The following is a 14,078-nucleotide window of genomic DNA, read 5'->3' as shown; positions in this document are numbered from 1 at the left end:
CACAGGTTGCCCAGAGAAGCTGTGGCTGCCCCATCCCTGGCAGTGTTCAAGGCCAGGTTGGATGGGGCTTGGAGCAACCTGCTGGAGCCCCTGTGGCAGGGGGTTGGAACTGGATGAACTTTAAGGTCCCTTCCAACCCAAGGCATTATATGATTCTGTGATTCTAATATTGGATTGAGCAGACAAATTATATTCAATTGAAGCACTTGACTTTGTCCTTTAGGCTTCCACCATGTGGCTCTCCAGGAGGGGAGTATGGAGGGAATGATGGATTTTGAGACATGGGCAGCAAGATGGAAGCAGTCTCTCTCCTGGCCAGCTTCTAGTTAAAGATACAGTTGCAGGTTGCTTATTAATTATTCATAGCTTGAAGGACATTTTAATCATTGCTCTTGACTGAGGAGTTGGGAGCAGGGAACATGGTTTGCATGGCTCATTTCTTTGCAGAAATTATATCTGTCAGATGGGTGCTGCCTCCATCACCCTTGTGCTAACAAGACTTCCAGTTCTTCTACTTGTACTGGGGACAGATCCCACTGCCAGCCCCATGGGGTCATGCTACACACACCAGCCTCGAGCTCACCACCAACCCTCAGACACAGTCTGTCTCTTCCCTCTTCCCTGCACAGCCAGACTGGGAATGGCAACCAGCAAGGACCAGGCTGTTCGGTGCAGGGTGATCTCTTCCCACCTTTCCTTGAGTCTACTCCCTCCTTGCTGACTGCTTGGAGACATTTTTCCCTCTCCTGATCTCATCTCTGCCTCCTCGCTTTACCCCATTAATTAGGAGGGTCCATTAGGAAGATACGACCAGAAACTGGTCCTTAAGCTGCAATGCAATCAATACGAGCCACAAGAGACCTCACTGACTGGGAAGTGCCCCGCAGTGGTTGCAGGGATCATCCCCTGGGCAGCAGGAGATTACCCAGCAGTCACAGGAGTAGAGAGCTGGAGGATGCTGCTGTTGGGAGAGAGCTCAGACACAGCCTGGTCTGGCACCAATGCGAGCAGCTGGGGATAAAAGGAAGGCAGGAGCTGAAGAAACTTGTTCACATGGATGATGCGGCAGCCTGATCTGTAGGCACAGGAGCTGTAAATCTGGTGCTAAGTCCCATTTGCCCTGTGCTGATGACCTGCACCGAGACTCTCTCCTGCAATGAGCCCCAAACATGCTGTCCATGACCAAGCTGGGAAACTCTTTCCTCAGCCAGGACCCATCCAAACCTGATGGGAGCCAGGCTTCTCTAAGGACCTCACAGTTCCATTCCAGTGCTACCAGGGGCTGCTTCAAGCCTTTTACATTGGCTTTTGCTCTAGGTAAGTATTCCCTCCTAAGCCTAAGGCCACACATCCGAGAGACCCAAGTTCCTCCAGGGTTGACAAGGCCCAGCTATAGAGAAAGAGCAAGCACATCATATACCAGATCAGCCACAACATGAGCTAGGAAAGCTGGAAATAAGGAGAAGAAGGAGCAGGGAGAGCAAACCTACTTGTGCTCCTTTGTCTTCTCTTTGCCTTTGCTGGAGCCGGTGGCCGTGCATCAAGGGAAGAAAAGGCAAAAAAACTTCAGTGCACTTCAAGTGCTTCAATCAGACCACAAAACCATAGAGGCTGCTCTTCCTTTGCAGCTTCCCTGCTCCTCACACATGCTCAGAGTGCCCCATCCACAGGCTGTGGTCATGGGCAACCTTCCTCAGCAGGGCTGGCCCCAAACACCCCTGTCCTACCTACACCTGTAATTTAGGCGGATAACATTGCTGCATGACCTCTGCTGGGCTAGAGGGGCTTAGGAGAACCACAGCTTCCTGCACTAGGAGGTGGAGGTGATGGGCATTCAGGGGATGTGTGTACATGGCCAGTAAAGCAGCTAGAGCTGTGCAGGCATACGTGTGGGTGGGTACATACACAGGTCTGAGATGCTGTTGGGGCAGGAGATAAGGCTTATTCTCCTTTTTGTTGGAGGGGGTGGTCTTCCTTATCCTCCCACAAAGGTGTATTCATATCCTCCCTCCAGAGAGGACTATTGAGATGGGCTGGATCTGGGAGTCCTCAAACCTGCCCAGACTGACGCTGCATCCTCCTGCCATGACACCGTGCAGGAAACACTGACTGCTCACCTCCCTGTTTCACTCTGCAGCCCTCTGCTCTGCTTTCTGGCTTTTCCAACCTGTTTTCCTTCTTTCAGGGCTCCCACATTTCTCTATTTGGAACCTGCTTCCCTGTTTATTTCACTCAGTCACTCTTTCTTCTCTGGCTAATCTCCCCCATTGTGCATCAGCAAAGTGGGGAGGAGAAAGCAATTAACTAGCTCTAGAAAGTGATTAGGAGGGCTGGTTTTTAATTACAGCCTGTTACTCCGCCTGGCCCCATGGCCATATCTGTGCTGGGAATGGGTGACAGGAGGGTGGCTTCAGAATAAGAAGCTCCAGATTCCTGTGCACTGCGTTGTTGGAAAAGCATCCAGAAAAAACAACAGCAACCCCCCAAACACATTGTTTAATGTGTTACAGGATCGGTTTTTAGAGAGGTGAAGTCCAGAAGACCAGCTCCAGCACAAGATGGGGAGCAGGACCCAGCCCTGGGTGGAAGGCCAGGAAAAGCAGGGTTCTCCTGTTCAGCCCAGCATGAGCAGGGATCAACTTGGAGCCTGGGTTGGAAAACAGCCAAGGAAACCCACCTAGAAGCTCCTTCTGAAGCAAGTGGTCCTGTTGTCTCCCTGCACGGACACTTGCTCTGAGGTCAAACCATCAGAAATTATACCCTTGCCAGCTGAGCTTGCCATACGAGCAAAGAAACACCAATGCCAGGAAGCTCAGCTGGTTCATCTGCATTGTAAAAGCTGCCCTGGTGCCCCTGCCCAGTGCTGGGAGAGGATTTAAATCACTCCATCCTTTCTCCCACAGCTCATGGATGTGGTCTGAGCAACCTACAAAGCAGTAGCTCATCCATCACCATCTCATCTGAGCATGCTGCTTTTCTGGGTCCTAATGCTGTAGGGACAGGGACCAGCAGCTGCATCTCCTTGAGCACCTCAGTGGTGCAAGACCCTTCCCTGCTATAGCCCAGCTGGGAAACTCCCCCTCCCCACCATCACCCTTCCAAAGTGCCTTGGGGTGCCACAGTGTCTGGTTTCCCCATGCCAGGATGGGAGCAACCTCCCTGGTGGGGGCGGGACGGGACAGGACGGTACCTGAGCCTGCATCCTTTCCCTGTTCATTTCGCTGGTGTAAATGAAGCCTGGATGAGGGAAGCAAGAGCATATTGTGACTGCCCTCTTGCTCTGAATGTCTCCCTCCTGCTGCATATCTCTGCTTTCCTGGCTCCCATATGCAGCAGCACATGGTGCTGTTGGTCCTGTGCTCTCATAACATCAGTGCTTGGGTGAATGGGGCGATTGCACTATGTGAGAGATCTGGATATCCCACTCCAAGGGCCTGGTGGAGCAGCTAACACCAGAATACACTTTCTCCCTCCCCTCCTTTTCCCTTGCCCCTTCCACAGCAGCCCTCGCAGCAAAAGGTGCCTCTCTGACGGCAGACAGCCACAGTTTGTGCTCTCGGTGCCTGAAAAAGGCACCACCAGAGAATTCTCATTTTATGCTTTCAAGTAACTTGGTGTTAAGCACTTTAGATAGATAGCACAAAGGAACTTGTGGTCCTGCCCCGCAGCTGTTTCAGGGGAATGCAGTAACACAGCTTAAACTTGAGAAGAAACTTCTTCTCAGTGAGGGTGACAGAACACTGGAACAGGCTGCCCAGGGAGGTTGTGGAGTCTCCTTCTCTGGAGACATTCAAAACCCGCCTGGACACATTCCTGTGTAACCTTATCTAGGTGTTCCTGCTCTGGCAGGGGGATTGGACTAGATGATCTTTTGAGGTCCCTTCCAATCTCTAACATACTGTGATACTGTGATACAGCTGCAAGGGGCCAGCAGCTGGAGCTTGGCACAAGCAGGGGCAGGAGGAGTTGGGGTACCTGAATGGTAACACGAGGTGTCTTTTCTCTTTCCCCTTAGCCTTAGCTCTGCAATCACAAAGAGCAATTCATTCAGACATGGCTCATCCTGCTGCTGCAGTGACAAAGATCCTTGCCCACCTTCTCCCCTCAAAACCCCCATCAGCAACATGCACCAAGCAATCAACCAAACCCGATTCACAAGCGTGCCAGAGGGAGATCTTGATGCAACAGAACTTCCTAACCCACTGGCATCCAGGGAACTGGGTACGGAGATAGAGACAGTACTGGTGGTGCTGGAATGAGGAGGAAGGAGAGATGGAAGAAAGAACAACTGACAGAAAAAGAGCATGGCTGGATAAACTGTATGGCACTGGGCTCTCTGGTGTGATGCATAGATGCATGGACAGATAGTATCACAGTAGGATGGATGGATAGATGGATGGTGAGAATTGCAGTGATGGATGGAAAGATAGTATCAGTAGGATGTGTGGAAAGATGGATGGATGCATAGGATTGTATTGAGAAGGATTAATGGACAGATGGACAGATGGTGATGGTGATAACTGCATTGGGATGAAGGGATGGGTGGATGAATGGGTGGATAGCTAGGCAGACAGACCAATGTTATCCTCAAAGCTCCTTTGGAAGGCCCTGACTAGAAGGAAATTTGTCCTTGCTGGGCATAGGGGAGAATAGACCAAATACAAAGAAGCCCTGCTCTTTGGGGATTAGGGGATGGAGTGAATACAAGAAAGCTCCCCAAGAAGAAGAGGGCAGGAAGCAGTTAGGACCCTTCCCTGGGTCTAAATGCCATGCAGGGATTGGTATGCAAACACGCATGTCGCATACATGCACACACCATGCCCAAGGGGCCTGAGAGAAGCAGGGATACCATGCCCAGTACCTGGGGTCTTCAGGGTCTTCGCTGTTTGGAAGAGACACAGCCAGGAGGATGAACGTGAGGAAGAAACAAACCCACTCAAACAGATGTACCCTCCCACAGCCCACTGGAGCTGGTCAGGACAGGGAAGGGGCTAATGGATGCCACCACCCCCAGGGGGGGTCCTGCCAGGAGACATTGTCCCACAGCTCTTTGCAACCACCCAGGTCCTGCTTGCCAGTGTGTGGACAGCACTCTTCTGCAGGTTTCTTCTGCATCTTCTCCACCTACCCCAGATACTGAGCAGCAGCGATGAAGAACAGACTTACAGGGATGGGTTGAGCTTGGGATCATTGGCCTGGATTCACCCATGACAGATAAATTTACTTATACAGATCTATTACTATTGATCTGTATAATCGTAATTCTACATATCAATAATTATATTATATATAATAATTATTATGTATAGCATTATCATTATATATTATATGCAATCTTATGTAATTATGCAATATAATATATTATTTATATATATAAAAATATATTTTATATAATCTTTAGGAGTCCACCAGCCCTAGAGATGGGTTGAACATCATCATCATCATCTTATATGGGATATAGCTTTACAGGGACCAGAGGACTTGCTTCTTCTTTGCAATGTGACATGGAGGAGGCTTGCAGGTGTGGCTGGGTCCCATAGAAAGCTCCTGGAGCACAAGGCTTGTATGCTGCTGTACAGCTCTTCCTCCCTTGCAGGCTTCAGCTACAGCTTCAGAACACTCAATGTGTGCTGCCCTGCACTTGCAGAGAAGTGCTGTGATAGTGATGCATAAAGCATTGTCTTCACCCAGACCTGGACCACATACCCTGCTCCCCTAGTTTAAGATTTGGGAATTAATTTGAATTAATGAAGATTTGGAGCTTAACCCAGCCTGTATCCCAAATTCTGGGCATATTTATGCCTGGACAGTCATGTATTTGGGGGATGTGGGGTGACTGGGATGGGCTGGGATAAAGAGCAACCCCCCTAAAAAAGCCCAGATCCCATCATTCATGACATTTTGGTACCTTGCTACTGACTTGTATCCATCGTTAAACTTAATCCTGAGTGAGGCACCAAAGAGAAAGAGAAAACAAAACAAAACAAAACAACATAACAGTGTCAGGCTTCTTGAAGCAGCCCACCAGCAGCAAGGGAAACATTGATCTGGTGAGTGCAGGGACATCCCTTCCGAGAAGGCCTAGTGGTTTGTCTGAGTCACAGCCCCTTGCCATGGGGTGCTCCAAGACAGCTGATGGGTGGCAACTGCAGCTGTGTGCACCCAGCCTATTGTGCTCCACTCACACTGTCCCCAGGAAAGGCATGACGGGTGACGGGATCTGCACTTCTGACACATGGCACAGAAGCTGTCACCATCCTGGCACAGCTAGCATCATCCATTGCTCCTGCTAGATCTGGAGATCTCCTAGATCAGTTTGAGGTCAATCCAGATTAGAGATGCTAACAGCTTCTCAAGCTGCTGGAGGCTCTGCTTTGGGACTCACGGCAGCACCCATTCCATTGCTTTGAACAGCTTTTCACTGCCCTTCTCCTGCTTTTCAGGGTCCTTAAGATGCATTTTTTTTCCCCTCTAGCAATTTAATACTACATTAGAGGGGTTGCAGAAAGGATGGGGCGATCTTGACAAGGACTGATATTCTTTGGGAGATCTTTTCCCTTTTCTTTGCTCAGGATGAAAAGGAACCCAAGACTTGCCTGGTTATGCTGATGGGAGGCATTGGTCTGATGTGTGACATCCCTAAGATCTGTGTTCAAGTGCCACACCTGAGTTAGCAATTTCAGACCCTCCTTCTCTACTTAGACACAGAGGTTATGAGCTGTACATATTGCTCTTCCACCACAACCAAAGGCTGAGTTAGACCCTATGTGGGTAAACATCCTTTGGGAGATTCCTCCCTCTGTTGACTGTAAGGGCAACCTAGGAGGACTGAGATCATAGCAAGAACCTTGCTGAGCTTCCCAGGGCCATGCAGGATGGTGCTGGGAGGCACCTCACAGCACTGTCTGGTTTCTATCTCTCCATAGCCACACAGCAGCTCTGGAAAGCTGAGCAGCAATAGTGCCAAGCAAACATGTTTGCACCATTGACCAGCACAGGCTGACCAGCGAGGTGCCCAGGCCTGACAGAAGCAAGAGGTCTTGCCTCTCCCAAACTCCTGTCATGGGTGTTTTCATCACCAAGTTCAACTCCAGTGCTTGGCAATGACCCCAGCTTTGGAGCAAGTGACCTGTGGGGGTAATTAGTGGCCGGCAGAGGGTCGAACCCCATCAGACATGTCTTGGATCCACTGGGTACTCACAAGAAAAGACACCATCAATAATTCACCATGACCAGATTGCTTTCGGCTGCAGAGCTCTGTCCTGCCCATGAATATTTCAAGGTCAACAGCTATCAGGTGACGCTTCCTCGGATCTCAGTTTCAAGGTGGGCAGGAGCCATGACATGGACAGTCTTACGCCATCCAAATTTTGGCAGTTCAGAGAGGTACCTGCTCTCCATGAGCCACCTGAGTGCCCATCTCTCTTTATGTCCACAGGGGGAATCTAAGGATAAGTCTATATTGGTAAAATAGATGGACCAAGGCTCGTTCTTTCGCCACGACACGGCTTGTCTCTGTATAGGTGAAGTTCCTTCCCTCCCAAAACTGCATCCAGGATACTTGTTGGGTGTAATCCCTGGTCTACCATATCATAGATACGTTCTTGTGCTATTGTAAACTATCCCAGACATATGCTGAGCCAAAGCTGTGCCAAGGACCACAATACTGACCTAGCAGATGAGAAGGTGCTACCGCCTGTGTCCTGGCCTGCTTCATCTAATGGATTCTGATAGGGTGAGCAGGCTACTAGCCTGTGAGGCTCAGTTAAATCTGGACTTAACAGATCTGGGCTTCCAAGTTTTGACATTTAAGCTGGATTTAAGGGAGCATTCTCTGAAGATCAAGACTTAGAATGTATCTCAGCACTGCAGCATTTCAGGGGACCATCTGAGTAGGGTTGGTGTGTGTATTTACCTAGAGTGCTGCTCTTCTGCATCATCTCCAAGGCTAGAGCATTTACAGAGAGAGAGAAAAAAACCCGCTGAGATATGAAGATAGAGGGCTCTTCTATTGTGTCAGTATTGTGAAAAACAGGATTATTTGTTTCAGCACAGGAAGAACTTCAGAACACACCAACACTGCAAACCACTCCATGCATGTCTGTAAACCCACAACCACTTTGCACTGACCTGACCCTCCCTCTGCCACCCACACTACTGCCTACTGTGCCCGAAGGGTCTGTGCACAACCCAGACTGGTTTTCTGTGCCTATTTGGCTGGTCAAGCTCCACGCAAGGGTGGAAGGAACCTGGTCCTCTCCACCCCAGCCTCCTTCTTCCCCTCTTCCCTTCTGCTTGGGGTGAACTTGCTCAAAGAGAAAAGATGCTTAGGCTGGAAAAAGCTGTGGTGGGTCAGTGCTGTGCCCTCTGCCCTGTGCCCTGTGCCTGGCAGGTGGTAAGCTGAATTACCAGCTGCTTTTCCCTTGGAAATTCCTGATGTCACCCCATGCTGGCTCACTGCATCATTACCTATCCTAAAACCCACCAGCTCCCTGCCCAGAAGAAACACAAGGCCAATATGACACAAACAACTATCACAGCTTGAAAGCTCAGGTCCCATCCTGCAAACACTTGCACAGCATCTTCAAGGGGCACAAGCACTACTCCAAGGGGCCTGAGAACAAAGCTTGGATGGTTTTAGCAACCCTGGTACAAGGCATTTCTGCTTCCAGCTCTGTTGAAGCTGCCTCCCTGCCTACAGCGAAGCCTGTAGGTTCTGAACAATGGGGTAGAGCTACTACACATCGTGATTTGTGCTTGGCAAGCTGTGGGATTGCTTTCAGATAGCTGCTTCAAGCAAAGCACAGGGGTCCTGTTTACATCAGTGACAACAGTCCCGTGCTTAGCATCAAGCAGAGATGTTTGTCTGTGGGAATGCAGACACATGAGAGTCAACACACATAAAGACACCCTGCAAAGGTGGGAGAGAAGATGAAGATGCCTTCAGTCAGAGCAAGGGATTATCCAGGATCCAGCACTAGCCAAGGAGGATGCCCTAATAGGTATAAGAAACTAAAAATAAAAGAAAAGTAAGTCTTTTTGCCCTGAGTCCTTGTGTTCCCAGCACACAGCCTGCTTTCTCAGATGCTCCTGCATGCTGAGCTGCATTCATAGAGACCAGATTGCTCCTGAGCCAGAGCCCAGCATGGTGTGTCTGCAGTTAAGCCTGTTTCTCCCCAGCCATGTCTCTTTAGCACATTTTCATGTGCGAGACCATCTTGCTGGAGGCTTTTTCAGCTGGGATGCTAATGGCTTTTCTCCTCCTCACACGTACCGGCTTCTTGTCTCCAACTGGCTGCCAGCTTGCCCGGCCACTCAAAATCCATGTGTGAAACACTGAGGCAGCCAATGTGGGGAAAGGCGAGCAGTCAGAACTGCTGGGTTTTAGCTTTGGTAAGGTTTTGTTCTGCTGGTAGCACTGAAGTCCAGTCACCTGGTGCAGAGATATCGATGTAGCTCTGCAGGAGCTGCATCTAATGCAGTGCGTGGAACCTTTGCTGATGCAGATGGATCTGGCTGCCCTGGTGCTGGCAGTGCAAGGTGAAGCCCTAGAGCATGATCCCCAAAAACTCTGATGAAGATTTGCAGGCTGGGGCAATGCTGTGCTCCATGGGAAGGTGGCAGAACCACCCCAGATCGTGCTGGTTCTGCTGGGGCTAGAGAGGGCTTTACCTCTGCTAGGAGACCTGCCAAAGCTGTGTGATCTCTGGGCTGACCTATACTGAGGACATTTATATTTGACTCCCAGCAGACTGACCAGGAGGAAAAGGAGGATGCTGGGTCCTGAAGCTGGGAGTGGGGTGAAAGAAAGGCAGAGCAAGGAAGGAAGACTCCTCAGAAAAAGTCATTTGCAAAGATGGGAGTTAAACCAGGTCCCCATGTGTGGGGACAGACTTTTTAGCAGGGCCTGTAGTGACAGGACAAGGGTTGATGGTCTTTAAAAGAGGGGGCATTCAGACTAGATATAAGGAAGAAATGTTTTACACTGGGGGCAGTGAGGCCCTGGCACAGGTTGCCCAGAGAAGCTGTGGCTGCCCCGTCCCTGGCAGGGGATTGGAACTAGATGAGCTTTAAGATTGCTTACAACACAAATCAGTCTGTGATTCTATAGCTGCAGACTGACTTGGCCCATGAACTTCATGTGATATTCAGGGGGACAGAAAGGGCCACTTCTCTTGTTCTTTCCCCACCTGCTCCTTTGCCTGCTTCGGAGTTCAGATCTGTCTGGACAGGCTGCTGGTCCATTAGGTCTAGGTCATGCTTTGCCAAGAAAAGTTGGAGCAGATGATCTTTGATGTCCCTTCCCACCTGGGATTCTGTGATTCTATGATTTTTCATTTGGGCAGCAAAAACTAAATGCCTTCTCCAGGCTGAACAAGCCCAGCTCTCCCAGCCTGAAGCGCAGGGGTGTTTTAAGAAGAGTATTTCTAGTAAGCCTCCCACAGACTGCTTCCTGCAGGTCTATTGACTGAAGCCTTATTTCTCAGTGTGCTACTTGTCTCTGCTTGAATCATCAGCAGGGAGCTGGGGCCCTTTGGGTACTTTTCCTCATCATGGTGGGAAAATAGCAAAAAAGACCTTTGCATCTGTGCTTCCTTGCCAGGAATCCTGCTGGGACTTTATGGGGAGCAAATGTCCATCCCTTAATGATCTGTTCCTACTTTGAGGGCAGGCTGGCCCCTGCACAGCACACATTAACACAGAGCTCTCAGGTCTTTATGTTTTCAGGTAAAGCACACACTGGCAAACAAAACTGTCTCATTCCCTCACTCAGTATTTTGTCCAGAAAACAGGAGAATTCACCTTGTGCAAATGTATTCTATGAACCAAAGTAGTTCCTCTGGGCACAGAGGAGTTACGAGAGCAAATATGGTATTTCTCTCCAAGGTGTATTTCTTCTCCCGAGAGAACAGGGGCTGAGCCTGGCTTCAAATAACTCTGATATAATCCCCACTGATGGCACAGGTTTCCAATACTTGTCTTGCCAGCATGGCTGGCACCTCTATTAAGCTGCAGGGAAATGTCTGAGAAGTGCTTGGCAAGCCCAGTGCTATTTATATATTCCTTGTTGTTGCTGTTGCTTTTCCCATTTCAAGGTCCATTTGTTTCTTCCCTTCTGCATCCCTTCAGGAAAGGGAATCAGCTGAATAACAAAACAGTGTCCCTAATGAACCAAGGGAGGAGGTAAACAGCTTTGTGATGGAGATGACACTGACAGAAGGCCTCTGGGAATCCAGGGAGATCTTCCCACTGCCTTCATTTGAATTCAACCCCCGCCCAGGGGGACACAGGGGATGGAAACAGACTGTGAAGACACACAGAGCTACAGGCAAAGGGGCTGTCAAGAAGATTGCAAGTCCAACTTTTTCCCCAAGGGGAAGAGCTTGCCCCAAGCTGTTCCTTGCACGTGCATCCAGCTTGTACTTAAGCATCTCCAGGCAGGGAGCTGACTTCCCTCCCAGTCTGACCTGGAGTTTCTCTCCCTTACTCCTACAACACATCTCATTGCTGCCTTGCAGAAACTTGTTTTCATAGAATCATCGAATCACAGAATGGTTTGGGTTGGAAGGGACCTTAAAGCTCATCTGGTTCCAACCCCTTGCTGTGGATACCTCGCTCCACTACAGGTACATGTCCTTCTTATGTTGAGGGCCCCAGAGCTGGACACAGTTTTGGCTGTCCTGTTCCAAAGTTAAGAGCAATTCATTCAGAATCCAACCCAACCCTCAAAGGCAAGGCAGGAGCTAGACTTGGCTTTGAACTTGGCTTCCTCAGTTTGGCCAGGTCCAAATGAATACGTGGCACAGCATCATGGCCCATCTCAGTCCCCACACTGAGAAGTGGTACCTATGGAAAGCTGAAGGCATTGCACAGCCATGCCTCATCCAATGCATGGAGTGACAGCTCCCACATCTGGGCTTGGCCTGAGTGGCATTTGAGATTTTGGGGGACACCCAGTAATCCAACATCCTTGTGAGAGCACTTTCTCATCATCTCCAGGCACCTAAACATCCCAGATGCATCTATAGCCTGGGGCCTGTGCAGGAACAGATGTCTTCTGGAGTACCCTGCTCTCTGGCCATGTGCTACAGCCACTCACCTCTATGCTACAACATCAAAAGTTCCAGGGCATGCTACCTGTCTTTGAAGCCAAACTGCCTGTCAGCCTCACACCCATGCTAATGCTTCCCAACCAAATACAAGGGTTTGGATGGGCAATCCCTAATCTGCCCTTTGGGACTGTCCCAGGGCTATGGTACCTCCTGACTCTGCCTGGGTAATGCCTGAGTCAGTGCTAGGTAACCAAAACTTTCTCTGAGACTGTCCTAATAATTTACTAAGGTTATGGCCATTTAGGTGTTTGGCCTGTCCAAAATGAGACTTGACAAAGGTGTTTACTAACACTGATATGGCCATAAGTTCCCATGACAGAGAGTCAATATTTTCATGCTACTGAAGCTTGAGGGACTTGGTGAAAAGCTGCATGGGGAGCCGCTACAAGAAATGAGCTCCCCAGAAGAGTCATGTGTAGGAAGAACCACCCTCATGTACTTTCTGCCATCACTGGAGCCACATGAGTTGAGAAGTGACCGCCAAAATGCTCATTCCTTCGGCTGAGCCTCTCCCAGAGGCATTGGGTTGGTCCCTGGGTTTTACTTGAACTTCTCTTCTTTGCAGCTCCTCCCCAAACTCTTTCTGGCACACGGTGGGGAACAACTCACAGCACCACACTGCAAGAAAAGCCACTGCAAACAGAAATCAGATTGTCATGCACATCACAAGGAGCTCTTCCCCATGCACTGGACATGGCTGATCTCTGGTTTTGAGGACAGCTGTGCCTGACGTGTGGTGGGACCTGGAGAAGGAAGAGGGCCCCAACAGGGAGGCAGTACCCCAGATGCAGCCTCACCCCAAGGCCTTTTCTCCGTCCTGGATCCCAGCACTCCTCTGGAGCATCCTTTCTGAGGATGCATTTCCACCTTCTGCATCACTGCTGCCCACCAGAAATGCTCCAGAAATCACTGCTCCAGCCAAGAAATGGGAATCCAGAGGCAATGCTTGTGGAACATCCATAGGACAAGTCAGGAGCAACACAGCACTGCAAACCTCACTGCCACCAGCACGAGTGGGTGCTGACTGGCTCCCTACCTTGTGTTGAGGGATCCCTGGCTAAGGGTGTCCCCCTCTCCCAGAAGTTCATCTTCACTGTGATAATACATCTCATCCTCTTCCATCCTGTGAGGGTGGTGACACAGGAAACATCAGACTTTTCCCTCCTTACTGTTCCTAACAGTTGTGGTGGTGACATCAATGACCATGGTCCTTGGGGTTGGCAGAGGTCAGTGAAGGGCAGCAACACAGCCAAGGCTGAGATCTGCTTGTGCTCAAAATGACCTGCTGTGGGACAAGACCCCAGTCCAGAGGAGATGAGGAAGCTCCTTGGTACAAAAGCAGCAGCTGAAACCAGTTATAGTGCAATTGCCCACATGCAAACTTCATAGAAACATCGAATCACAAAATGGTTTGGGTTGGAAGAAACCACCTAGATTTAAGCCCCTGCTGGGGGCAGGGACACTTTCCACTAGACCAGGTTGCTCCAGCTGACAAAGGGAAGGTTTAGGTGAGATCTTAGGAAGTTCTTCCCTGTGAGGGTGGTGAGGCCCTGGCACAGGTTGCCCAGAGAAGCTGTGGCTGCCCCATCCCTGGCAGTGTTCAAGGCCAGGTTGAACGGGGCTTGGAGCAACGTGGTCTAGTGGAAGGTGTCTCTGCCCATGGCAGGGAGTTGGAACTGGGTGAGCTTTTGGATCCTTTCCAACCCCAAACATTCTGTGATTCTAGGATTCTGTGACTTTCACTGAACTGTGAACACCAAGTACTACTCTCCCATCTGCTAAGATGCACTGGCCTTGATAGGGGGAAATGCAGTGCAAGGATCATTGCCACAGTAGGTCTGAGCAGAAGCCACAGCTAGGATATTTTCATCCCTACTTGTCCCTGCTGCCTGTTTATAAACTACTACATTTACTTCATCTCTCCAACAGGAAGGATTCTTCACCAGCCATGTACAAACCAAACTC

At 49.8% G+C, this 14,078-nt stretch overlaps 1 protein-coding gene across 3 annotated transcripts in view; it reads right to left on the bottom strand.

The window, feature by feature from the left end:
* The window catches only part of OTOF (otoferlin), a gene marked incomplete at both ends in the record, with an annotated part of 98,121 nt that overhangs the window by 44,081 nt on the left and 39,962 nt on the right, over positions 1-14,078 (bottom strand). The window contains 6 exons of one of the 3 annotated variants that reach the window (XM_080616324.1): positions 1,491-1,520; positions 3,976-4,023; positions 4,862-4,882; positions 5,909-5,944; positions 7,916-7,948; positions 13,150-13,236. The exons of 1 other annotated variant lie outside the window; for it this stretch is intronic. In XM_080616324.1, coding sequence (XP_080472450.1) covers positions 1,491-1,520; positions 3,976-4,023; positions 4,862-4,882; positions 5,909-5,944; positions 7,916-7,948; positions 13,150-13,236 — 255 coding nt within the window. The remainder of the gene's footprint in view (positions 1-1,490; positions 1,521-3,975; positions 4,024-4,861; positions 4,883-5,908; positions 5,945-7,915; positions 7,949-13,149; positions 13,237-14,078) is intronic. One more of the 3 variants, XM_080616325.1, reaches the window with a different exon arrangement.

Source organism: Psittacula echo, assembly GCF_963264785.1.
Source record: "Psittacula echo genome assembly, chromosome: 4".
Lineage (NCBI taxonomy): Eukaryota > Metazoa > Chordata > Aves > Psittaciformes > Psittacidae > Psittacula > Psittacula echo.
Note: the sequence above shows the minus strand (reverse complement) of the source record. Positions and strands in the feature narration are given on the sequence as shown.